Source organism: Nansenia antarctica, assembly GCF_963989245.1.
Source record: "Nansenia antarctica genome assembly, chromosome: 3".
Classification (NCBI taxonomy): Eukaryota; Metazoa; Chordata; class Actinopteri; order Argentiniformes; family Microstomatidae; genus Nansenia; species Nansenia antarctica.
This window is the reverse complement of record NC_137688.1, coordinates 14,428,929-14,455,147: the sequence shown is the minus strand read 5'-3', so window position 1 is coordinate 14,455,147 and position 26,219 is coordinate 14,428,929. Positions and strand designations below refer to the sequence as shown.

General features: G+C 48.2%; 1 protein-coding gene across 1 annotated transcript in view; it reads left to right on the top strand.

Annotated features, from left to right (window-relative positions):
* prom1a (prominin 1a) overlaps positions 1-26,219 on the top strand; it is a gene marked incomplete at its 5' end in the record, with an annotated part of 72,047 nt that overhangs the window by 10,098 nt on the left and 35,730 nt on the right. Inside the window, 2 exons of the mRNA XM_080525071.1 lie at positions 22,644-22,702; positions 24,188-24,214. Coding sequence (XP_080381197.1) covers positions 22,644-22,702; positions 24,188-24,214 — 86 coding nt within the window. The remainder of the gene's footprint in view (positions 1-22,643; positions 22,703-24,187; positions 24,215-26,219) is intronic.

Sequence of the window (26,219 nt, the reverse complement as noted above, 5' to 3'; positions counted from 1 at the left end):
GACTAATATTAGATAATATTGGCTAATGTTGGCTAATATTGGCTAACGTTGGCTAATGTTGACTAATATTGGCTAATGTTGGCTAATGTTGACTAATATTGGATAATATTGGCTAACGTTGGCTAATGTTGGTTAATATTGGCTAACGTTGGCTAATATTGACTAACATTGACTAATATTGGCTAGTATTGGCTAGTATTGGCTAGTATTGGCTAGTGTTCGCTAGTATTCGCTGAAATCCGCTAGTATTTATTAATTCGCTAGTATTCGCCCTGGCGTTAGCTGTATGCCACATGCTGAGATACCTACTCCTCAGTATTCTCCAGGATATTAGCTTCAGATAAAAAAGCCAGAGATGACTACTCTACCGATATTCCCCTGGTATCCTCAACGGCATTATCTTATCATCAGCATCTTATTCTTCATCGTGATCATCATCATCCTCATGGTTCTTCAGACGGTCCTTGTGTCCTGTACCATCTCTACATTTGATCAGGGGAGGCTGGTGAAGGTAGAAATCAGAGGACTGACTCCGCATTCAGTCAGTCAGAACCCAGAGAGATGGGGAATTTACCTCCTCAAAACTGGGATTGGTATAATATATAATATATATCTGCCATTTAGCTGACTCTTTTATCCAAAGCGACTTACATTGCAGTGAGTGCATACATTTGTCAGTATACTATATGGTCCCAGTGGGAATCGAGCGCCATGCTCTACCAACTAGATCCACAGAGGACCACATCAGTCAAGGACCGTACGTCAGCCATCAACAACCACACCAACGCTGGTTGGTTCAGGACCCAGCCTAACGAGCCTTAGTGGAGTCTCACCTGTGGCTTCAATTAATCATGGAGACAGGACATGGCCTCCCTCAAGGTTAGGGTGAAGTGCACTGCCGTGATTTATTATTGAACAACCTAGGAAGACAATTGTCTTGTGTGAAGAATACAGTTAATGAACCAAACAGAAAACAATCGGAAAGAAAATCGGAAAACTCCATTGTCCTGTAGCATCCCTTCCAGACCTGCGAAGCAGGCGGCACGTGATGAAACAACAGGAGAGGCTGGTGGAGGTAGAAATTGGAGGACGGGCTTGATGTGACGCATGGAATGGAATGAGGAATGGTATCAAACATGTGTGCCCGTCCTCTGATTTCTACATCATGTGTGTTTGATACCATTTCTTATTCTGTTCCATGCATTACAATGAGCCTGGCCTCCAACCCCTCCCCCCACTGGTGTCTTTACCCCTCCTTGTCTGGTCTACAGGCTACCCTCCTCCTGTAGCCTCCCCTGGTGTCTTTACCTCTCCTCCTCTGGTCTACATAAGGTTCAGAGATAGGAAATGCTAGAATAGGTATAGCATAGCATAGAGTACAGCACAGTGTTTATTTGTATAGTATAGTATAGTGGATAGTGTATATAGCCTTTATTTACGTAAACCAGCTCTTTTCCCTTCTTGTTTTTAGTTTTCTTTCCTAGCACCAGGGGAGCCCCCCCTCCCAAATGTCGTTGTTTGGTACCTGTACTATATCAATGACAATAAAGACCATTCATTCATTCATCATTCATTCATTCATTCATACAGGCTACCCTCCTCCTGTAGCCGGACCTGCCTGTCCTGTCCATCATTGTTGCCATGGCGGCCTGGGGTTAGTTCCCAGTAAGCTGGCGTTAATCAGGGATTGTGTCTAGGGATAGTAGCTACCTGTCCCAGTATGTGTGTGTGTGTGTGTGTGTGTGTGTGTGTGTGTGTGTGTGCGGGGGGGGGGGCTGTAAGCAGTTAGTTATGTTAGAAAACGACATGGCCCAGTGTGTGTGTGTATGTGTGTGTGGGGGGGGGCGAGGATGGACAGACAGACAGACAGACAAACACAGACTCACCTAATAACCCCCAATATGTTAGCCAATTAGCAGTGTGGCTAACAGACGGTGTCAATTAGCCAAGCAACCCAGAGCCTTTGGCTATGTTCCAGTAGTCACACACTAGCATCCCACGTAGCATGAAGGAACAAATTGGTCTTCTGCTTGGTATGCTAGTAGTGTAGAATGAAACAAAACATGAAACCTAATCCCTGAACAGCCCACTGAAACACTGGCAGTGGAGACATATTTGATGATTTGTATGGTACGTTCAAATATCTCGGCTGTCAAACCTGCCGTCGTCCATTTCTTTTCCAGAGACTTTGAAGTTAGAGAGACTTAAGTAAGTTAGTAGGCTCTCCTTCTCATTGTTGTAGATGAGAGTGGAGAACATTTGCATCTGTGGAACTCTGTGGCTCAGTTTGTAGAGCATGGTGCTAACAACGCTTGGGTTGTGGCTTTGATGCCTGGTGGGATCTGAATATACCGAAACATGTACAGTATGCACTCACTGTAATGTAAGTCGCTTTGGATAAAAGCATCAGCTAAATGGCATGCATATAGTTTGTGAAACACCGGAAAGGGAGGCGTGCATTCGCAGCCATATTTCCTAGTCGGGTACTACAGTTCCTCTGACCCAGTTGGTTAACCTTGAACACAGCTGCGCTAAAAATACATCTGACAAATTCATAAAAGTGACTTATTAAGTAGGGCGTGATGTTTCGATTGGTTAAACCCACATCAATGAGTTATGGCGGATGTCTTTTGGGGGCCAAGGATGTGAAAGCTGTGTCTCCTAGACTTAGGCTCGGCTGAATTGACTAGTGTTCTTTTCATCTCTTCAACGTTCGTCGTGACATCATGGTGTCTTTCAGGGGAGAGGGTGAATTTCATTGCATCCAAATAACTTGTTTCATACCAGTCGATGTCTTCCGCATTTTAGAGCCTACGCCGTAATAACAAAACCATCAGCGGTTTATGGGTGAGGATGCTCTCCAATTACGAAGCAATCTCAAATCTCCGGTCCTCCACTGCTTCGTTAAGTGCTGTAAGTGAGGAGTGAACGCCCGGCTTAGCGAACAGAGCGCCTCTGTAGCAATCAAATCATCGGGCTGCATCACCCCCCGACCGAAAATAACCCCGCATAAAAAGCCAAAAAACGCAGAAACAACTCTTTTTTACCTCAGAAATTAGCGTCAATGACATCCTGAGTGCTGACGCGTGGATGTGGCTTTGTGGCCTGTTCCCTCCCACTGCCGCATCAAAGGCATTGTTCTTAATAAGGATGGAAGGGAAGAGGGGAGCAATTATGGAAATGATGTTGTCTATGATGCAGCCCCCTGGGGAGACACACTCGAATCAATAGAGTGAAGAGGAGGGTTAGACACGTGGCCTTAATCACCAACGAAGAAGAAGACCAAGAAGAAGAAGTAGAAGACAGGACGTTTTATGGGCTGTGTGGAGTGAATGTGTCCCTGGGTGGAGGAGGAAGAGGAGGAGGAGGAGGAGGAGGAGGAGGAGGAGGAGGAGGAGGAGAAAGACTGGAGGACACCCTGCTGGTCTACACTACATGCCACGAGGGACAGGGAGAGGAGGGAGAGAGGAGAAGGAGGGAGAGAGAGGAGGAGAAGGAGATAGGATTGGCATATATCCTTACAGGCTACTATTGTATAGAGAAATGGATTCAGGGAAGAACACTTCCCTTTGATGAATTAAACAGTAGCTCAGTAGATGATTATAAAGTCATAATTTCCTATTTTATGTGCCTGTAAGGTCTCAGAAGTGTGTGTGTGTGTGTGTGTGTGTGTGTGTGTGTGTGTGTGTGTGTGTGTGCGTGTGTGTCTCAACTCTTGCATGTTTCCTGTTTCCATAGTGAGTTTCCACTCCAGGGAGTCAGTTAAGTGTGTAAACATCCACTCAGACAGGGTGTTCATGAGGCATGACTGTGTGACTGGTTTCACCCTTGATTTGATTGTGTGTGTGTGTTTATGTGTTTATGTGTTTATGTGTGTATGTGTGTGTGTGTGTGTGTGTGTGTTTGTGTGTGTTTATGTGTTTGTGTGTGTGTGTGTGTGTGTGTGTGTGTGTGTGTGTGTGTGTGTGTGTGTGTGAGAGAGAGGGTCTCAGCTGCCACGACCACACCTCTGTCTGTCTGCATCCCTGCGCATGAAGACTACTGCATCACTGCTGCTACAGCATCGGGTGTACACACACACACACACACACACACACACACACACACGCACACACACACACACACACACACACACTCACACACACACACACATGTGTGCAGCATAATCCGAAGAGAATGTTATGTCTCTAGCCACCTCTCTAATTGAAAAATGTGGGTTAAGTTTCTCGCTGGGGGTGAAGTCTTCTAAACCACCTAATACCTTTTTTATTAAAACACCACTATGGCTGCACAAGAACCTCTGTCTCTCCCTCCCTCTATCCATCTCTCCTTCCCTCTCTCTCTCTTTCTCCATCTCTCCTACCCTCTCCCTCCCGCCACCCCCCCTTCCCCCTGTTCTCTCCCTCCCTACCTCCCTCTTTCTCCCGTCCTCTTCCTCCATCCCCTCCTCCCTGTTCACTCTCTCTCTCTCTCTCTCTATCCCTTCCTCCCTCTCTCCCTCCCTCCTTCTCCCTAGTGGGCTGTGTTTGTCTGGAGGGATTCTCTTCTCCGTGGTGAGGGTTTCTATGGTGACAGAGAAGACAGTTGACTGTGTCGTCTCCGTGGTGAGGGTTTCTATGGTGACGGAGAGGACAGTTGACTGTGTCGTCTCCGTGGTGAGGGTTTCTATGGTGACGGAGAAGACAGTTGACTGTGTCTTGTGTCAGCAGGCTCCAGATGACGTCAGCAATGCCGTTGGTTTCCAGCAAGCGGCCACTCTTTGCACAGAGCTGTACACTTGCACTGTGCTGTATGAGCTATTGGGCTGTATTATAACAGCGTCTTAGCACAAACACTGCCGCTGGGAAGGGGTGTGGGTTGGGGGGAGGGTGTCTGAAAAATTAGATATCAGTCTATCATCTTCAAGGCGTGAATTTTTCAGCGCACCTGATGTCACGTGACCTGCTCTTTGGTGTAAACACGGCTCTATTTACCGTGACTCCTCCCACCTGAGACCCCATCCACCTGAGACCCCTCCCACCTGAGATCCCACCCACCTGAGACCCCTCCCACCTGAGACCCCACCCACCTGAGACCCCACCCTCCAGAGACTCCTCCCACCTGAGACCCCTCCCACCTGAGACCCCACCCTCCGGAGACTCCTCCCACCTGAGACCCCACCCACCTGAGACCCCACCCTCCGGAGACTCCTCCCACCTGAGACCCCTCCCACCTGAGACCCCACCCACCTGAGACCCCACCCTCCGGAGACTCCTCCCACCTGAGACCCTCCCACCTGAGACCCCACCCACCTGAGACCCCACCCTCCGGAGACTCCTCCCACCTGAGACTCCACCCACCCGAGACTCCACCCACCCGAGACTCCTCCCACCTGAGACTCCTTGCACCTGAGACTCCGCCCACCCGAGTCTCCACCCACCTGAGACTCCGCCCACCTGAGACTCCTCCCACCTGAGTGCAGGCGAGACACAGCACAGTGGAATCCAGCACAGTGGAATTTCACCTGTTCAATGTGCCTGCTTATGACTTACGTCCGTTTTGCGCCAAACAATTACTCAAGCAATCACTATGAGGTTAAAGTAGACATCCTCAGCTTTTGTTTGATGGTATTTGTGTAAATATTGGTTTCACCATTCTGAAATTACAACCCTTTTCATGCAAAGTCCCCCATTCCTCCATGACTTACGCAGGCCACTGTATGTGTGCGGTATTCGTGACACTTTGACCTCGTATGGTATTCGTGACACTTTGACCTCGTATGAGATTATACTGTACCTTATACCCATGCTGTAGACTCCGCTAACGACTCTAGACACATTCAGAAACGCTTATGTCAGAATATTTTAACAGCTGTATTAATGTATTACATTTCCTACAGACTCATCATGATTTACATAGGCCTGGTACATCTTAGCTTATGCACGGTCATGACTTATCCGGTTCATATTTAGTGGCATCCATGATATTTGCCTCGTTTCAGATATCCTCCCCTTTCTTGTACGTTGAATTTCACACATCTTACTCACCGCCGCGCCGACACCGCCGTTCCCTCTCAGCCGAAGAACTGTGAGATCAGACCAGACACTAGACTGAGATGTTCACCCCCCCGCCCCTCTCTCCTTCCCCCCCTCCCTTCCTCCCCCTCCATGTCCCCCATTGAAGACACACAAGTCTGGTTCTGTCTCCAGTCTGCAGACGTCTCTGGTTCTGCCCTGATAGCTTTGTCAGGGACAACACAGACATTTGTCAACACAGCATCAACCTGTCCCAGAAATATCACACAAACACACACACACACACACACACACACACACACACACACACACGCACACGCACACGCACACACACACCTGCACACGCTCACTCTCTCAATCACACACACAGACACACACACACACTCTCTCACTCAATCAATCTTACACACACACACACACACACACTCTCACTCAATCAATCTCTCACACACAAACACACACACACACACACCACATACACACACTGCTGTCTACTTTTACGAGCGGGGGGGGGGGAGTAAATTGAAGTGTGCCGTGGAAATGTATCTCACGGATATGCAGTTTTGAGGGCTAAGCCTGTTATTCATGGGTGTCCCCTGCTAGACGCCTGAGAAGGTTTAAGCAGTGGTAATATTAGAGTTGTGGCGGTGAGGCGCCTGACTTTTTAGCCAGTTGATTAGTTTTCTCATTCTATCCCAGCTTCCCAAGGCCCCATCCGTCACACGGGCTTCTGGGTAAATACTGTACTGCTGCTACCGCTGGTGGAGTGGGCGGGGGGCCTCTGGGCCTGACAGATGCTCCCTCTTTCGCTCTCTCACTTTTTTGCTTTCGCTCTCTGTCTCACTCTCTCACTCTGTTTCTGTCTCTCTCTCTCACGCTATCTGTCTCTGTCCCTCACTCTCTGTGACTCTGTCTCGTGCTCCCTGTCTCTCTGTCTCACTTTCTGTCTCTGTCTCTCTCCCACTCACTCTATCTCTCACTCTCAACTGTCAACTCTCTCACCCTCCCTCTCTTCCCTGTGTGTCTCTCTGCCTTTCTCTCCCTCTCAGTGCTCTCTCTCTCTCTGTCTCTAACTCTCTCTCTATGTGTCTCTCTCTCTTTCTTAGTGTTCTCCTCCCCCCCCTTCCCAGACCCATCTCTCTCCATCTCTCCCTTTTTCCACCTGTGTGAGACAGAAGTGAATGTTTCCCCATGTCTGTCCGTCGGCCTCCTGCCACCCAGATGAGCCCTCCTGATCCCGTCCTCTGCAGCCAGGCAGGGAGAGATGTTGGAACTCCATACAGCACCTGCCCTACAACCCTTCTCTGTCTCTCCATTGGCTGTACAGAAACAACTGTTCCATGCCTCTCTGACCGTACGGAAACAATCTTTTCCCTGCCTCTCTGACCGTACAGAACCAACCCCTCTCTGTCTCTCTGACTGTACAGAACCACCCTCCCCTGGCCTGCCTGTCCAGCCCTTCTCTCCTCTCCTCTAAAGCGTGTCCCCCGAGGATCCTCCCAGGCTCCTCTCTGGCAGACTGATGCTGCATCATTTGGAATAATGAAACGGGCTGACTTTAACCATGATGTGTTAGTCTCCTATCGCCTGCTCTCTCTCCGCCCGGTCGTCATTATAATTATGCATGAATACATTGGGAAATGTCTTCCAGACTCCACACTGCCGCTGGATGGGCCTGGGAATATGAACGGGCATTTTGTTTATTAAAAGCTTAATTTCCCCACAGGGCCAGGGGAGCCTCTGCAGAAACACCATAATACCATGCCTCTGTAGTCCACTTGATGGTGAGGATAATGGGGTGTGTGTGTGTGTGTGTGTGTGTGTGTGTTCGTGCGTGCGTGCGTCCGTGTGCGTGTCTACACAGTCAGTGCCTATGTGTGTGTGTGTCTACTCCGCGTGTGTGTGTGTGTGTCTATATAGTGCATGCCTGGCCTCCCCAAACTGCATCACCATCACACGGGTCATCACCTCCCCGCCCCCCCCCCCTCCCCCCCTGGGCGCCACACAGCAAGCGCTTCACGCCGTGACATCACTGCTTCATCCACATGAGGTGGCAGCGCCCCCCCCCCCCTAACTCAACGCTGCTCTGGAGGACTGTTGATCAAAGGCCACCGAAAACAGTCTTACCAGAGTGATGTCATGGAGGGACATTCAGCCGCGTAGCCTGCAGTACGTCAGAGACATTCTGTACAGCTGATCTGGGTACAGATTGTATTGTTAATAACCCTCACCCCCCACCCCCCCCACCCCTTTCCCGTGCGTAGGTTGGGACGTCGCTTGAGTCAAATCAATTAGCGAGCGGTGGCGCTAATCGCTGTGTTGTACACGGACACCCTCGGGGCCTAGCGTCTGGGATTAGCCACGCGGCGTGGGCGCGAGGACAGATTCTATCACGGTTTAACACGCCGCCGTTCCTTCTCCACTGACTACACATCACATCACATCTGATGAGCCTGTGTTTCACTTCCTAACGGGAGCCGTCGGACAGGCTGGTCTATACACTGTGTCGATTATCTGTGGGACTCACTGAGGAGGTGTTTTATCTCGTGTCACGTTGTTGAGTGAGATAGATGACCTGTCTTCTTAGTGAGGGTCGGGGGGGGGGGGGGGGGGGGTAGGAGGGTGTTGCGGTAATGGTTGCTTTTGTGGTTGTTGTTGTTGCTGTCTCTGCCAGTCTCTGCCAGCGTCGCCACCCTCTTCTCTGCGTTGACGTCACATCCCAGAGCCGACCTTTAACCAACCGAATCAGGGAGAGAGTTGCGTGTGTGTGTGTGTGTGTGTGTGTGTGTGTGTGTGTGTGATTACTTATTTGCATGTGTGTTCGTGATTCGTGACTGTGGACTGTGTGTGTGTGTGACAGGTTAGGGTTAGTGTTAGGGTTAGGGTCAGGGTCAGGGTTAGGGTTAGGGTTAGGGTTATGGTTATGGTTATGGTTAGGGTTAGGGTTAGTGTTAGGGTTAAGGTTAGGATTAGTGTTAAGGTTAGTGTTAGTGTTAGTGTTAGGGTTAGTGTTAAGGTTAGTGTTAGTGTTAGTGTTAAGGTTAAGGTTAGGGTTAGGGTTAGGATTAGGGTTAAGGTTAGGGTTAACACTCCACCTATTAGTTCATCCTGCCTCTCCTGAAGCTGTCGACCAGGAGAACCAACCCCACTGATGCATCTTCTGACCCCCTCAACTTTAGCGGCTTCCACAGGGAGGAAACCTCCCAATGAAATGTTTCTCAACCAGATTATGGTTCTTTTTCTTGTCTTTATCTCTCCACTCTCCACCTCCTCTCCTCGTCACCAACACCACACCAGAAGCCCGTCTCTCTCTCTCTCTCTCTCTCTCCTTCTCTCTCTGTCTCTCACGGCGTAGAGATGAGATGCTAGCTGACTCTGGCTGTGCTAGCACTGGATAGATACAGTGAGACAGAGAGAGAGGGAGCGTGGGTGGGAAACCTAATCAGAGCCAACCAACAATGCTAGCGAGAGAGGGAGAGAGGGAGAGAGGGAGAGAGGGAGCGCGATGCCATTGATGGAGGGGGATTAGACACCTCTATTCACTGTGACCAGGCTTGGATCCTATCCACTAGTACACCACACACCCACCACCCCTCTCCCTCTCTCTCTCTCTCTCTCTCTCTCTCTCTCTCTCTCTCTCTCTCTCTCTCTCTCTTTTCTCTTTATCTCCACTTCCTGTCAGAAGAGCTCGTCATTAGTGTTCCACCCACCACACACATTCAGAGCGATGACACACACACACACACACACACACACACACACACCCCACCCTAGTTTTCCCACAATCCTAGCTGTCTCTCAGACTCTCACCCTTCACACTCTCTCCCTCACCTCTTCAGCGACCAATCAAAACGTCCAGATGAGGGTGATGGAGTGGTTTGTAAGAGCCTAGCATTAGCATACTGCATGTCTGTGTTTGAGAGTGTGGGAGGGAGGGAGGGAGGGAGGGAGAGAGGGAGAGAGAGAGGGAGGGAGAGAGGGAGGGAGAGAGAGAGGGAGAGAGAGAGGGAGAGAGAGAGGGAGAGAGAGAGAGAGAGAGAGTGAGAGAGAGAGAGAGAGAGAGAGAGAGAACCCCAGGCTGTCACTTCAGCTAATTGAGCCTTGTTGAGGGACCAGGGGTGCTGTTGACACTGGACGTGAGCAGGTGACAGATCCCTGTCTGTACAAGTGGCCTCCCACTCTTCTTTCACTTTCCTTCACCCTCCTCTTCACCTCTGAACAAATGTCCCTGAGGGGACACCGTCCATCTAAACCACACAGCAACCTTGTACACACTCCACCTGCAGCCGTCACATCAGTCTCTGGTCTGGCGGGAGGCGGTCAGGGACGTGTGCCACACTCACACATGGAACATACACACTCACAGAGGGAACACACACACACACTCACACACATACACACACACACACACACACAATCACACAGGGAACACACACACTCGCACACAGAACACACACACTCACACACACTCACACACACAACACACACAACACACACTCACACACACAGAACACACACACTCTTACTCATGGATCACACACACTCACAGGGAACACACACACAGAACATTCTCTGGTGATAATGGATCTGAACTTTACTCTTATAACATTTAGTTCCTGTGACAACGTGGCCTCAGAGATGAAGTGACGTGGAGTCATTTAGGCCTGCTGTATAATTCATGTACCTCTCAAAAGAGACCTGTCTCACCAGGTTATTGTCTTTATAAATGTATTATTCTGATGGCTGACGTCTACTGTATTTCACAAACTCTTTTATTTATTCATTATTTGTTAAGTATTTCCCTCTTGTTGTTTGTCTGTTGAATAGTCCAAACCAAGTTTCTTGCCCAATCTTGATGTAAAAGAGCTCCCCTCCTAGGTGCTGACCAGGCATTCTGGAACCACTGCTTTAGCCCCGCCTCTGCTTCCAGGGAATGCCATACTGCAGAGTCAGCAGCGTTCCCAGTGGGGTTCCCCTCCTCCCAGACCCGGGGTGGGAAGCCTTCCCTCCCCTGTTAGGAGAAACACACCCCAGCTCCTCCCACGCAGGGTTTGGCACCATTCCTAGGGGTAGTGGTGGTCTAGTAGGGGTTGTGGTGGTCTAGTGGATAGTGAGTTGGACTTGTGATCGGAAGGTTGTGAGTTCAAATCCCGCCTGAAACCACACCACTACTAGTGTGCCCTTGAGTAAGGCACTTAGCCCTCAGTTACTCCAGGGGGAATGTCCCTGTAATCTGTAATTGTAAATCACTTTGGATTAAAAGCGTCTGCTAAATGGCAAAATTTAAATGTATTTTAATTTGTTCCGTTCCACGCATAACAACCTCCCCAGTCCTCCGATGTCCACCCCCACCAACCTCCCCAGTCCTCCAATGTCCACCCCCACCAACCTCCCCTGTCCTCCGATGTCCACCCCCACCAGCCTCCCCTGTCCTCCGATGTCCACCCCCACCAACCTCCCCAGTCCTCCAATGTCCACCCCCACCAACCTCCCCTGTCCTCCGATGTCCACCCCCACCAGCCTCCCCAGTCCTCCGATGTCCACCCCCACCAACCTCCCCAGTCCTCCAATGTCCACCCCCACCAGCCTCCCCAGTCCTCCGATGTCCACCCCCACCAGCCTCCCCAGTCCTCCAATGTCCACCCCCACCAACCTCCCCTGTCCTCCGATGTCCACCCCCACCAGCCTCCCCAGTCCTCCAATGTCCACCCCCACCAACCTCCCCTGTCCTCCGATGTCCACCCCCACCAGCCTCCCCAGTCCTCCAATGTCCACCCCCACCAACCTCCCCTGTCCTCCGATGTCCACCCCCACCAGCCTCCCCTGTCCTCCAATGTCCACCCCCACCAACCTCCCCTGTCCTCCGATGTCCACCTCCACCAGCCTCCCCAGTCCTCCAATGTCCACCCCCACCAGCCTCCCCTGTCCTCCAATGTCCACCCCCACCAACCTCCCCTGTCCTCCAATGTCCACCTCCACCAGCCTCCCCAGTCCTCCAATGTCCACCCCCACCAGCCTCCCCTGTCCTCCGATGTCCACCTCCACCAGCCTCCCCCGGCCACCTCCACCAGCCTCCCCTGGTCTTGTAGGGCGATGAAACCACAGAGCCTTCCCCTGACGTCCCCTACGCTGCTGTAACCCCCCCCGCGCGCGCGCGCTCCTTGCTGTTGTGCCAGTCGGCGTTGTGCCAGCCTGTTGTTTACCACGGCGCCTCAGGGACTGTTACAGCACATCCGCCCCAGGACAGGGAGCTTGTCTCCGGGTAGGCCAGGCTGCTGCTGCTCCATGGAAACCAGGTCAGCCTGGTTCCCACTGCGCAGCACAAAGGCACGGCGGGCGGAGCAGGGAGGTGACAGCTCAGCAGAAGTCGGACACCTTTTGTTGTCTGACGTTTCACAAAAGGCCTGCGTCACTAGATCCTACTGTCCCTCCATCACTGGATCTCTGTGACCTACGAACACATCACGTATTATCTACACTGGCAATACTGTTCCTCTGTGGTCCACGCGATGGGGAAGATAATGCTGTGGGTGTGTGGGTGTGTGTGGGTGTGTGTGGGTGTGTGTGTGTGTGTGTGTGTGTGTGTGTGTGTGTGTGTGTGCGTGTGTGTTGCCGTGCTGTGTCAACACAATGTGTGTGTGTGTGTGTGTGTGTGTGTGTGTGTGTGTGTGCGCGCGTGTGCATATCTTCACTAACTTCACTATCCTTTGTCTCCAGCTTGTGCTATTAGCACTGGGTGTCATCGTTTTTTTCTCCAGATTCTGGTACCGGTTGTTATCTGTATTTATGACCCCAAAACAGACTGCATCTCTCCCGCCTCTTTTATATAATCTCTGCAATATGACACATCCCCTTTATATTCTCTTATGTAATAGCCACTATTCTATTTACCAACCATAACAACCCTGTATCGCTAACCGACTGTGCCCTTTCTGCCTCCAAAACACATCTGGTGTCTGATGTCTTCCCCCTCTCTCGGATGCCAGCCCTGCGCTACAACATCTGCCTCTACCCCCTCTCTTACGTAATGGATGTCATGAAGTCAGTGTAACAGCTGATGTCAGCGTGTGTCGAGGCCAGGGCCAGCTAGCGATGAGACACTGTCACAGGCTCTAGTAGTCCATCTTGCTGTCAGGCTAGCTGCAGTATATTTGTACTGTAAAGAGACTGTAGGCAGTGTTTGAGGACAGTTGGCCATCTTGCTGTCAGGCTAGCTGCAGTATGTTTGTACTGTAAAGAGACTGTAGGCAGTGTTTGAGGTCAGTTGGCCATCTTGCTGTCAGGCTAGCTGCAGTATGTTTATGTATAGAGACTGCAGGCAGTGTTTGAGGTCAGTTGACCATCTTGCTGTCAGGCTCGCTAATGTATGCTTGTACTGTAGAGATTGTAAGCAGTGTTAAGAGGTCAGTTGGTCATCTTACTGTCAGGCTAGCGAATGTATGTTTGTACTGTACAGACCTACTTCTACTGTTCTCAGGCTGCCACTGCTAGTATGTTATACATACATGTTTTAGTGATTATATGTTATTTTAGGGAGTCCCATTGAGACCAAAGTCTCTTCTACAAGGGAGCTCTGCATACACACAAGTTACAACAATACATAATAGAAAATGATAAAACCCAGTCGATAACCCCACCTCAACAATAACACTATAACACAATAATAAAAAAAAACGACCACATTCAACAAAGAGGTCCTCGATCAATATTTGTAATTGGCCGAGCTCCAGCAGAATAAGCCAGTGTAATGTACTAGAGCAGATGACTCATACCGGTGGAGGAAGCCCGGGGAACCTCAAGAGAAATACTTAATTTATGTACTTATTCTTCATACGTATCCCCTAAGATTTGTGATCATTTGGAAAATCAAGCACACATTTTCGCCTCATTTTAACAACAGTGTAATTCTCCTATTTGGATGTATCATCACCACATGCATTAATAAAACAAAACCTAATTATACTGTACAAGCACTGTATAGGAAGCTAAAACTTTTTGGCTCAGGGATATTTATGTAGAGAGAACTTTGTAGAGAGAACTTTTCAAACAGTTACAGTAGCCAACATCGTTGTGTACTCTCCTCTCCTTGTATGTTCTTCTTCTCCATTGTGATATTTCAGTTTTTAATATAATAATAATAGTATCTACTATTTAGCAGACGCTTTTATCCAAAGCGACTTATATTGCAGTGAGTGCGGTATATGGTCCCAGTCGGAATCAAACCCACATTGTCACGGTCAGTCGACCGTGTGTTTATTTGTGTCCGTTCTTGTGTTCTAGTGTGTGGTTACTACCGTCTATCTGAGTTTGGGTTCATCCTGAGGCCAGAGCGTCTGGCTTCATGAACAGTCAGTTGGAGCTGTCGCTGCCGTCCCCGTGACAACACCAGACTCTGTCGCTGCCGTCCCCGTGACAACACCAGACTCTGTCGCTGCCGTCACCGTGACAACACCAGACTTTGTTGCGGCCGCTGAGAGGCTTTTCATCTTTTTTTTAATAATGATTTTATAATTTATTATTACAACATTGTCAAGTTATAGACAATACAACAGTTTGTCGAATGCATTTGGATTTTCAGCTATCCCTCTACTCCCATCCCTCTCCACCCCCCTCCCCTCTCGCCACCCCCCACCCCTCTCTCCACCCCCCTCCACTCTCTCCACCCCCCTCCACTCTTTCTACCCCCCTCCCCTCTCTCCACCCCCCTCCCCTCTCTCCACCCCCCTTCCCTCTCACTTTCATCACTTTCATCTCATGTGTAAATTAATCCTCTCTCCTGCGCCCACACGCAGCCCTCTCTGACTGACCCCGGCCACTTGTGACAGACCAAAACCATTATTGCTTTTATTTTTCATAAAGCGTTACGAACATCTCTGTCTGGATCTGACCCCCGAACCACAACTCAGTATGAGATGATGGCCAGCAGCAAGCTCAGAGTAAAGCCAGGAGAAATACCTCTCAGACAAGACGTTAACCTCTCAGGCAAGGCCATAACCCCCTCAGAGAAGACTTTAACCCCTCAGACAAGACTTTAACCCCTCAGACAAGGCTTTAACCCCTCAGACAAGGCTTTAACCCCTCAGACAAGACTTTAACCCCTCAGACAAGGCTTTAACCCCTCAGACAAGGCTTTAACCCCCTCAGACAAGGCGTTTACCCCTCAGACAAGGCTTTAACCCCTCAGACAAGGCTTTAACCCCTCAGACAAGGCTTTAACCCCTCAGACAAGACTTTAACCCCTCAGACAAGGCTTTAACCTCTCAGACAAGGCTTTAACCCCTCAGGCAAGGCTTTAGCCCCTCAGACAAGGCTTTAACCCCTCAGACAAGGCCATAACCCCCTCAGACAAGACTTTAACCTCTCAGACAAGACTTTAACCCCTCAGACAAGGCTTTAACCTCTCAGACAAGGCTTTAACCCCTCAGACAAGGCTTTAACCTCTCAGACAAGGCTTTAACCCCTCAGACAAGGCTTTAAACCCTCAGACAAGGCTTTAACCTCTCAGACAAGGCTTTAACCCCTCAGACAAGGCTTTAACCTATCAGACAAGGCTTTAACCTCTCAGACAAGACTTTAACCTCTCAGACAAGGCTTTAACCCCTCAGACAAGGCTACAACCCCTCAGACAAGGCTTTAACCTCCTCAGACAAGACTTTAACCCCTCAGACAAGGCTTTAACCCCTCAGACAAGGCCATAACCCCCTCAGACAAGACTTTAACCTCTCAGACAAGGCTTTAACCTCCTCAGACAAGACTTTAACCCCTCAGACAAGGCTTTAACCCCTCAGACAAGACTTTAACCCCTCAGACAAGACTTTAACCTCTCAGACAAGACTTTAACCCCTCAGACAAGGCTTTAACCTCTCAGACAAGGCTTTAACCCCTCAGACAAGGCTTTAACCTCTCAGACAAGGCTTTAACCTCTCAGACAAGACTTTAACCTCTCAGACAAGGCCTTAACCCCCTCAGACAAGGCTACAACCCCTCAGACAAGGCTTTAACCCCTCAGGCAAGGCTTTAACCCCTCAGACAAGGCTTTAACCCCTCAGACAAGGCCATAACCCCCTCAGACAAGACTTTAACCTCTCAGACAAGACTTTAACCCCTCAGACAAGGCTTTAACCTCTCAGACAAGGCTTTAACCCCTCAGACAAGGCTTTAACCTCTCAGACAAGGCTTTAAACCCTCAGACAAGGCTTTAACCTATCAGACAAGGCTTTAACCTCTCAGACAAGACTTTAACCTCTCAGACAAGGCCTTAACCCCCTCAGACAAGGCTACAACCCCTCAGACAAGGCTTTAACCTCTCAGACAAGGCGTTTACCCCTCAGACAAGGCTTTAACCTCTCAGACAAGGCGTTTACCCCTCAGACAAGGCTTTAACCTCCTCAGACAAGACTTTAACCTCTCAGACAAGGCTTTAACCCCTCAGACAAGACTTTAACCCCTCAGACAAGGCTTTAACCTCTCAGACAAGACTTTAACCCCTCAGACAAGGCTTTAACCTCTCAGACAAGGCGTTTACCCCTCAGACAAGGCTTTAACCTCCTCAGACAAGACTTTAACCCCTCAGACAAGGCTTTAACCTCCTCAGACAAGACTTTAACCTCTCAGACAAGGCTTTAACCCCTCAGACAAGACTTTAACCCCTCAGACAAGGCTTTAACCTCTCAGACAAGGCTTTAACCCCTCAGACAAGACTTTAACCTCTCAGACAAGGCTTTAACCCCTCAGACAAGGCTTTAACCCCTCAGACAAGGCTTTAACCCCTCAGACAAGACTTTAACCCCTCAGACAAGGCCATAACCTCCTCAGACAAGGCTTTAACCCCTCAGACAAGGCTTTAACCCCTCAGACAAGGCTTTAACCCCTGCCTGTGTGAGACAGAGGGTCACTAGTCGGGTCTCTGTGTGGGAGACAGAGGGTCACTGCTAAGTGGGATGGTTTTGACGGCGCTGGGCCAGACTCTGACCTCATTGGAGTCGAGGTTTAAGACGGTTAAGGTAATGTAATGGTTTTGGTTAAGGTTATAGTCAAGGTTTAAGGTAAGAAAAGTAGCCTGTCCTCAATCTCTCTCTCTCTCTCTCTCTCTCTCTCTCTCTCTCTCTCTCTCTCTCTCTCTCTCTCTCTCTCTCTATAGACAACTACTGTAGCTACCAATGACTACTGTAGCTGTTTAGCCATAACCCCTATGACATTTACATTTTTTATCTTTTAGCAGGCACTTTTATCCAAAGCGACTTACAACAAGTACATTTGTCTAAAGTAAGTGAATCATCAATACATCAGCCATCATAAAAATCTACCCTACGACCAGCGGCCATTGGCAGTCACAATGCCTCCCTTCGTGGTTGATAAATGACATTGTTTGGGGACATTGCTATGTGGTAGGATCTAATGAGACCTCTCTGACAAGAGCTCTGCGGCTGTGTCGCAGGAGGTAGAGCTGACGTCTAATGGTCTGCAGATCGGCAGTTCGAACACCGGCTGGCCACATGTCGAGTTGTCTTTGGGCAAGACACTGAACCCCAAATTGCTCCCACGAGCAGACCTTGCATTGTAGCTTGCCACCATTGGTGTGTGTGTAAATGGATGAGTCCATTTACCATTGGCATTTACCATACAATGCTAGAAGAAGGAAGCTATGACTAGCTATCACTTTAGCCATAATACCCTCTATGACTAGCTATCACTTTTATGACTAGCTATCATGTACAGCCAGACAACAACAGTCATGGGTGATTGCTAAATCTGCAACTAAGCTGCCAGACGAGGAGAAACAGGAAAGGAAAGAGGAAGTGTGCGTCAGCTGAGACAGATGGCTGTTGTTAGTAAGGTAAAGGTCTAAAGGTCGCTCACTTTCCCCTTCTAGCGTTAGCATAGCCGGAGATTCCTCAGGCTAATCCCATTAGCTGGTTAGCAACATGTTACATGGCCGTGCTACATGCTACATGCAACATGCTAATGTTGCGGCTGCCTAAGGCACTGAAGGCCCGCCACAGGCTCAGTTTCTTCCCCTCAGCCGCCAGGCTGCTAAATGACTCTGGCTTCCCCCTCCCCCCCGCCTCAAAGTCTGCCCAGGACTGAACATGCACTAGACCTTGTATAACTCTGCACTGCACTTTATTTACAGCACTATCCATGCACTGTCTGTCCTGTGTTGTCCTGTTTTTGCCTGTTTTTGCATTTGTATTGTACTTGTTTTGTTCATATATATGTGAAAAAAGCATAAATGCACCTTCTGTAATGCCAAAGCAAATTCCTATATGTGTCAAGCATAATGGCAATAAACGTTATCTGAATCTGAATCTGAATCTGAATCTGAATCTGAATCTGAATCTGAATGGTGTCATGCACCTTAGAATAAACTATTGTTAAGTGTGTGTACACGTCAGAATTGGTCACTTTGTCAGGGTTGGTGTCTTGATCGTCTTCTCTTTCTACAGTCTAAGGTTGACTACAGGTAGATTCCAAGCCAAGTAGCTTTCCCAAGTTGCTGCATACAGTATAATGACAGTAACTACTGCATGCCAGGGGAGGCTGGTGGAGGTAGAAATCGGAGGACAGGCCCACAGGTGTTTGATACCATTCCTCATTCCGTTGCATGCATCCAGCCCGTCCTCTGATTTCTACCTCCACCAGCCTCCCCTGGTACACATTGATAGATGAATGATTGTCATGTCACGGGTTACTTCAACACCACTGCTGTTTGCCAGGCAGGTCACCCTTCTCTCTGTTTGTACTCTGTGATATGAGCCTGTTGGAGATAACAGGGGAGGCTGGAGGAGGGAGACATCCTAGGACCAGCTCATTGTAATGCATGGCTCATTGTAATCCATGGCTCATTGTACTTTGCACAGCATTTTGGACAACCGAAGCCACTGTAGTATGACTGGCTACTACCATCACTTTATTACTTTATTATTACTTATTTCACTTATTTTACTTTACTTTATTATTGTCATTTTGTATCTTGAATGCTGCAATGCCAGTGTTGAGGAACCAAAGCCAAATAATGTTACTCTTGTACTTGTGTGGAATGAGGAATGGTATGAGGAATGAGGAACAGTATCAAACTATCAAACAGTATCAAGTCATCGATACGATACCATTCCTTATTTCAATTCTATGCATCCCAATGAGGCCAATGCATTCCATTGGGATATTCTGATTTCTCAGATAAAATGTGTTTTATAATTTGAAATACAGTCTGAAAGTTGAAAACACATTCAACCGAGGGCTCTCCTCTCATGACATGGCTATACGCCAGAGTTGTGCAATTGATACGTCTTAATTTCAACACAATTCAATCTCAAGACAAAAGGAAATTCAATTAGCTTTTCGTGAAACGTATTAAAAGCCCCCAGTGCTTATCTCCAGAGTAAAGCCCTTATAATAATTGGGTGGAAGAGTTGCTTGGAGCAGCCTTCCTCTTCTTAATACATGGCACATGATCTAAATAATAGATGGTCCGTCCCCCCCCCTCCGCACCCCACACCTCCCTTTCTTTGGTGTGTCTATAGTTTAGCATTTTTCACTATTCTTCTTCTTCTTGCCTCTGAAAAGCCCTGCATTGCAGCAAGAAAGAGGGAGAGGGAGAGATAGAGAGAGAAGATAGGAAGCCCCCTAGTCTGCCTCAGATCTGATTCCAGGACATTGCCTTCTTGATACAGTAGAGTTCATGTGAGAAGCAATGTTGCCTACTCTGTCATCATCATACACCTCTTCCTCCTCCTTCCCCTCTCCCTCTGCCCCCCCTCCTCCTCCTCTTACTCTGCCCCCCCCTCCTCTGCCTCCCTTCCTTCTCCTCTTCCTCCTCCTCTCCTCCTGCTCCTCCTCTCTGCTTGCCTCTGCAGGTCTAGTAGCTGTGGGAGCCAAACGCCACTTCGTATCAAACTCCTGCCCCCAATATGCCACACAGAGAGAGGCTGGGAGGGGAGGGGAGGGGAGGGGAGGCATGGGGGGGGGGGGGGAGAGAGAAAGCGAGAGGGAGGGAGGGAGAGAGAAAGAGAGAGAAAGAGAGGCTGAGATGGGAGGAGAGGTAAGCTCAGAGAGGCAGAAAATTATGTGTTTTTTTATCAGATGAGATGTCTCAGTGATGTGACATACAGCGTGAGTGGATTCTGAGTGTTTGTCTTCCGCTCTGGTGCCGGTGTGACTTGTAACATAGTTAAACTCCTTTTTATATATTCATATTAATTGCACGTATACTGACTTTATATTAATTTACTTACTGTAATACCGTATACTGTCCCACCATGCACTCTCCATACATTTATGGCTTTTGCACTATGCACAATTGCACTGGTTAGATGCCGAAATGTCTTGTACTCTGTCAATGACAATAAAGTTGAATCTAATCTAATCTAATCCAGTGGTAGCAAAACACCAGTCCCAGTGGTAGCGCTGAAGGAATCATAAGCCGTCCAACATCACAGCTTTCTGTCCTTGGGGAATAAGTGCCTTGCTCAAGGGCACAACAGCAGTGGCAGGCACCTTAAGATATGATGCCAGCAAACCTCCAGTCACCAGCTCACCACCGGCTCCCTCCTGGGGTGGGGATTTAACCATCGACCTTCTGAGTGCAAGCCGGCCTCTCTAACCTCTAGGCTACCTGCTGCCCCATTTACGTCAATCTATGTTAATTAAGAGTGGACAGAATAGAATAGAATGCGGGTGGGGGGAGGCTGGTGGAGGAGGCTGGTGGAGGAGGCTGGTAGAAATCGGAGGACTGATCACACGCTTTTGATAGCATTCCTCGCTCCGTTCCGTACATTACAATGAGGCCGTCCTCCGATGTCCGCCTCCACAGACAGAACCACAGACAGAACCACAGACAGAACCATAGACAGAACCATAGACAGAACCACAGACAGAACCACAGACAGAACCACAGACAGAACCATAGACAGAACCAAAGACAGAACCACAGACAGAACCATAGACAGAACCACAGACAGAACCACAGACAGAACCATAGACAGAACCATAGACAGAACCACAGACAGAACCACAGACAGAACCACAGACAGAACCATAGACAGAACCAAAGACAGAACCACAGACAGAACCATAGACAGAACCACAGACAGAACCACAGACAGAACCACAGACAGAACCACAGACAGAACCACAGACAGAACCACAGACAGAACCATAGACAGAACCACAGACAGAACCACAGACAGAACCATAGACAGAACCACAGACAGAACCACTGACAGAACCACTGACAGAACCACTGACAGAACCACAGAGAGAACCATAGACAGAACCACAGAGAGAACCATAGACAGAACCACAGAGAGAACCACTGACAGAACCACAGACAGAACCACAGACAGAACCACTGACAGAACCACTGACAGAACCACAGACAGAACCACAGACAGAACCACAGAGAGAACCACAGACAGAACCACAGAGAGAACCATAGACAGAACCATAGACAGAACCACAGACAGAACCATAGACAGAACCACAGACAGAACCACAGACAGAACCACAGACAGAACCACAGAGAGAACCACAGAGAGAACCACAGAGAGAACCATAGACAGAACCACAGAGAGAACCATAGACAGAACCACAGACAGAACCACAGAGAGAACCACTGACAGAACCACAGAGAGAACCACAGAGAGAACCATAGACAGAACCACAGAGAGAACCATAGACAGAACCACAGAGAGAACCACAGACAGAACCACTGACAGAACCACTGACAGAACCACAGACAGAACCACAGACAGAACCACAGACAGAACCACAGAGAGAACCATAGACAGAACCACAGACAGAACCACAGAGAGAACCATAGACAGAACCACAGACAGAACCACAGAGAGAACCACAGACAGAACCACAGACAGAACCACAGAGAGAACCATAGACAGAACCACAGAGAGAACCACAGAGAGAACCACTGACAGAACCACAGAGAGAACCATAGACAGAACCACAGAGAGAACCACAGAGAGAACCACAGACAGAACCACAGACAGAACCATAGACAGAACCATAGACAGAACCACAGACAGAACCATAGACAGATCCACAGACAGAACCACTGACAGAACCACTGACAGAACCACTGACAGAACCACAGAGAGAACCATAGAGAGAACCATAGACAGAACCACAGACAGAACCACAGACAGAACCACAGACAGAACCACAGAGAGAACCACAGACAGAACCACAGAGAGAACCATAGACAGAACCACAGAGAGAACCACAGCTCAGCTCCGGTCCTTTAAGGGAATCAGCCAACTCTGCCTAGGCTTCATTTAGCTTCCTCTGTTTCTAGACTAGCTCTTTAGATAGCGATGCCGGGTCCCTATGGACCTGGTACATAACACACTGCTAGCTATTAGCTCCTCTCCTGTCTGAGTGCTTTTCCGCGGTGCCTCCACAGTTTCTAACCTACATCTCCGTGGCGTGTATGTGAAGGTGAAAGGTCGTCCACCATGGTTGGTTGGTTGGTTGGTTGGGGGTGGTGTAATTGTTTCTGTGTCTGTGCTGATGGGTAAAGCGGTGTTGTGTAACAAACTGTGGAAGAGGAGGAGGAGGAGGAGGAGGAGGAGGAGGAGATCTCATGCTGTGTTCGTTTCCTTCCTGTTGTTTCAGATCTCGTCGTCAAAGTGGCCAAGGATAAGTTCGGGGCCATCCAATCAGAGTATCAGAAGGTAACAGTGTGTGTGTGCTGCACTGTAAGTCGATGTGTGTGTGTGTGTGTGTGTGTGTGTGTGTGTGTGTGTTTGTGTGTGTGTGTGTTCATATCTTCACAGTATACTCTACTGCATGTACAGTGTGTTTGTTTGTGCTTCTTCTCATGTTTTCGTTCAGTCAACTCTCTGCGTTGCGTTAGCGGCCCTTTATGGCAGGGATATGACACACTTCCAGTAGTCGTCCTGACGCGTCGGCTCTGAGGCGGTGTGTGTTAATTGCTCCTGGAAGCCAAGAAGAGGCTTTCCTTTGTGTTGTTGTTAGTACAGTGGAAAAACAACAACACATACATTGCTTCTGGCTTCTGTATACGGAAGCAAACAGAGGACGAAATCATTTGTGTGTTTCACCTAATAAACAACTTTAATTAAGACGCTGTTCTTTGAAGATCCCCGGACCTCTGCTAGGGTTTGTGGCACTGCCGACAGATTGTTCTAATGAAACCTCCAGTCAACGGAGGTTCACAATGCCTAAAACGCTATTCAAAGGGAAGTTCCAGAGAGAGAGAGAGAGAGTCAGTATCTTACTGTACACGGTTCCTCAACATTGACATCAGCAGCATTCAGATACAAAAAACACAACAATAATAAGTAATGTAAGTAAGTAAAATCCCCACAGTAACCCCACATTGATAAAGCAATAAAGTGATGGTTCCACAAACCAGGTAAAAAAAAAAGTGGGGTGTCCCTCACTGACAACTTTTTTTTAACATCTGGATTGTCAATATAGTGTTCGTACAGTACAAATCCAATCTATGAATCGCTGTCTTAAGTCATCCAGCCATCAGAATCCCTAGTTTAACAACGCCAACTTTTGAAGCAGCAGTATCATTAAGTTTCACTTCATGTTATTTCGTGGAGAGTGGCCATGGGCGTTGGGCTGCGTGGAACCCGCACACATACACACCCCGCTGCACCACACTGCGGGCATGCAGGCATGCAACAGGGGCCGTTTCTGCTCATTAGCGCAGTGGGCTTATCCCACTTTATCATAACAATAATAATAATAATAATAATAATAATGTATTTATTTTGTAGAGCGCTTTTCTCAGTTGTCACACTACATTCCATGGAGAAAACAAGAATAGACAGATATACATTTAGAAAGAAAACAGCAAAAACAACCATAACAAAATAGTTAAAGATTCAAGTTTAAAAAGCTGGGTTTTGAGGCATGGTCTGAAGGAGGATGGGTTGACATCTACAGTGAGTCTACAGAGAGTGACAGTCCTCCAGGCTGTCTGTCTGTGTCTGTCTGTGTCTACATGGTATGATGTGGGTATACGTGTCAGTTTTTGAGTTGTTGATTCGTGATGATTTTGCTGTTTCATCCACATGTTTCTTTTATGATTATGCCTTTGTGTTCTTTCTTTGACGCTGCGTTGCCTTTGTCTTCTGTTCTGTTCTGTTCTGCATGCTTCTCTTCATCTGGTCTGGCCCCCTCAGCCAGAGAACGTAGTCTTGACGCTACAGGTAAAGTCTGCGTACTACCTAGTCTGCATTCTCCCTAGCACGTAGTACAGTAGGTTAACCCCCCATACTACTGTACTGTCCTAGTCTGCATTCTCCCTAGTCTGCACATTTACTAGTCTGCACATTTACTAGTCTGCATACTCCCTAGCACATAATACAGTAGGTTAACCCCTTACCCATACTACTGTACTACCTAGTCTGCATTCTCCCTAGTCTGCACATTTACTAGTCTGCACATTTACTAGTCTGCATACTCCCTACTCTACATACTCCCTACTCTACATACTCTCTACTCTACATACTCCCTACTCTACATACTCTCTACTCTACATACTCTCTACTCTACATACTCCCTAGTCTACATACTCCCTACTCTACATACTCCCTAGTCTACATACTCTCTACTCTACATACTCTCTACTCTACATACTCTCTACTCTACATACTCTCTACTCTACATACTCCCTACTCTACATACTCTCTACTCTACATACTCTCTACTCTACATACTCTCTACTCTACATACTCTCTACTCTACATACTCTCTACTCTACATACTCCCTACTCTACATACTCTCTACTCTACATACTCTCTACTCTACATACTCTCTACTCTACATACTCCCTACTCTACATACTCTCTACTCTACATACTCTCTACTCTACATACTCTCTACTCTACATACTCTCTACTCTACATACTCTCTACTCTACATACTCCCTACTCTACATACTCTCTACTCTACATACTCTCTACTCTACATACTCTCTACTCTACATACTCTACTCTACATACTCCCTACTCTACATACTCTCTACTCTACATACTCTCTACTCTACATACTCTCTACTCTACATACTCTCTACTCTACATACTCTCTACTCTACATACTCTCTACTCTACATACTCCCTACTCTACATACTCCCTAGTCTACACACCCCTCCATCCCTCCCTCCCTCCCTCCATCCTTCCATAATTCCGTCCGTGGGTTTAGCTCACCCTGTCGTACATCAGTATGGTTTCTACACCAGTAGTGGTCTGAGCCCCGGTCTGATCTGGCCGCTGCTGATGTGGTCAGAAACCTCAGTAATTCCCTAGACACTAACACATACACACACACACACACACACACACACACACACACACACTCACACTCACACACACACACACACACACCGACACATGCACGCACACACACACATCGGTACATGCACGCACACACACACACACATCGGCACATGCACGCACACACACACACACACACACACACACACACACACACACATTGATTGATTGATTGAAAACTTTATTAGAAGATTTGCAGAAGTAGGTACATGAAAGTACATAATACATACAAGGTCAACTAACAGGATAAAAACCCAAGAAAGCCACTGGCTTATTTCAATTGGGGTCCTTGATACATCGACACATACACGCACATACACTGCTGTGATGTGTATAAATCTATACATCTATAATATATCACAGTGATTCAACACCCCAGGGATGCAGTGAGACCTGGACCAGACTCATCCTGACATCTCTGTTAGCAGCATGTCAAGGGCAGGTCTTCAGGGGGGAGTTTTAACCATGTAAAGAGATTATTGACTGCTGCAAAGGATTTGATGGGACAGAAATAGCAGCTTATAGCCATCATTAGCTTCTGTAACAGTATCCATCACTCTCTCTCTCTCTTTCTCTCTCTCTCTCTCCTTCTCTTTCTCTCTCTCACTCTCTCTCCATCTAAGAGTTATTCTAGATATGATAGGGACGTATATCTTTCCTCAGCTTGGTGTCCAGCACTCTGACTTATAATAATATACATACATACAGTATGCCATTTAGCTGATGCTTTTATCCAAAGTGACTTACTGTTTTTGCAGTATGGTCCCAGCAGGAATCGAACTCACAACCTAAGCGTTGTTAGCACCATGCTCTACCCACTGAGCCACACACACACACACACACACACACACACACACACACACACACACACACACACA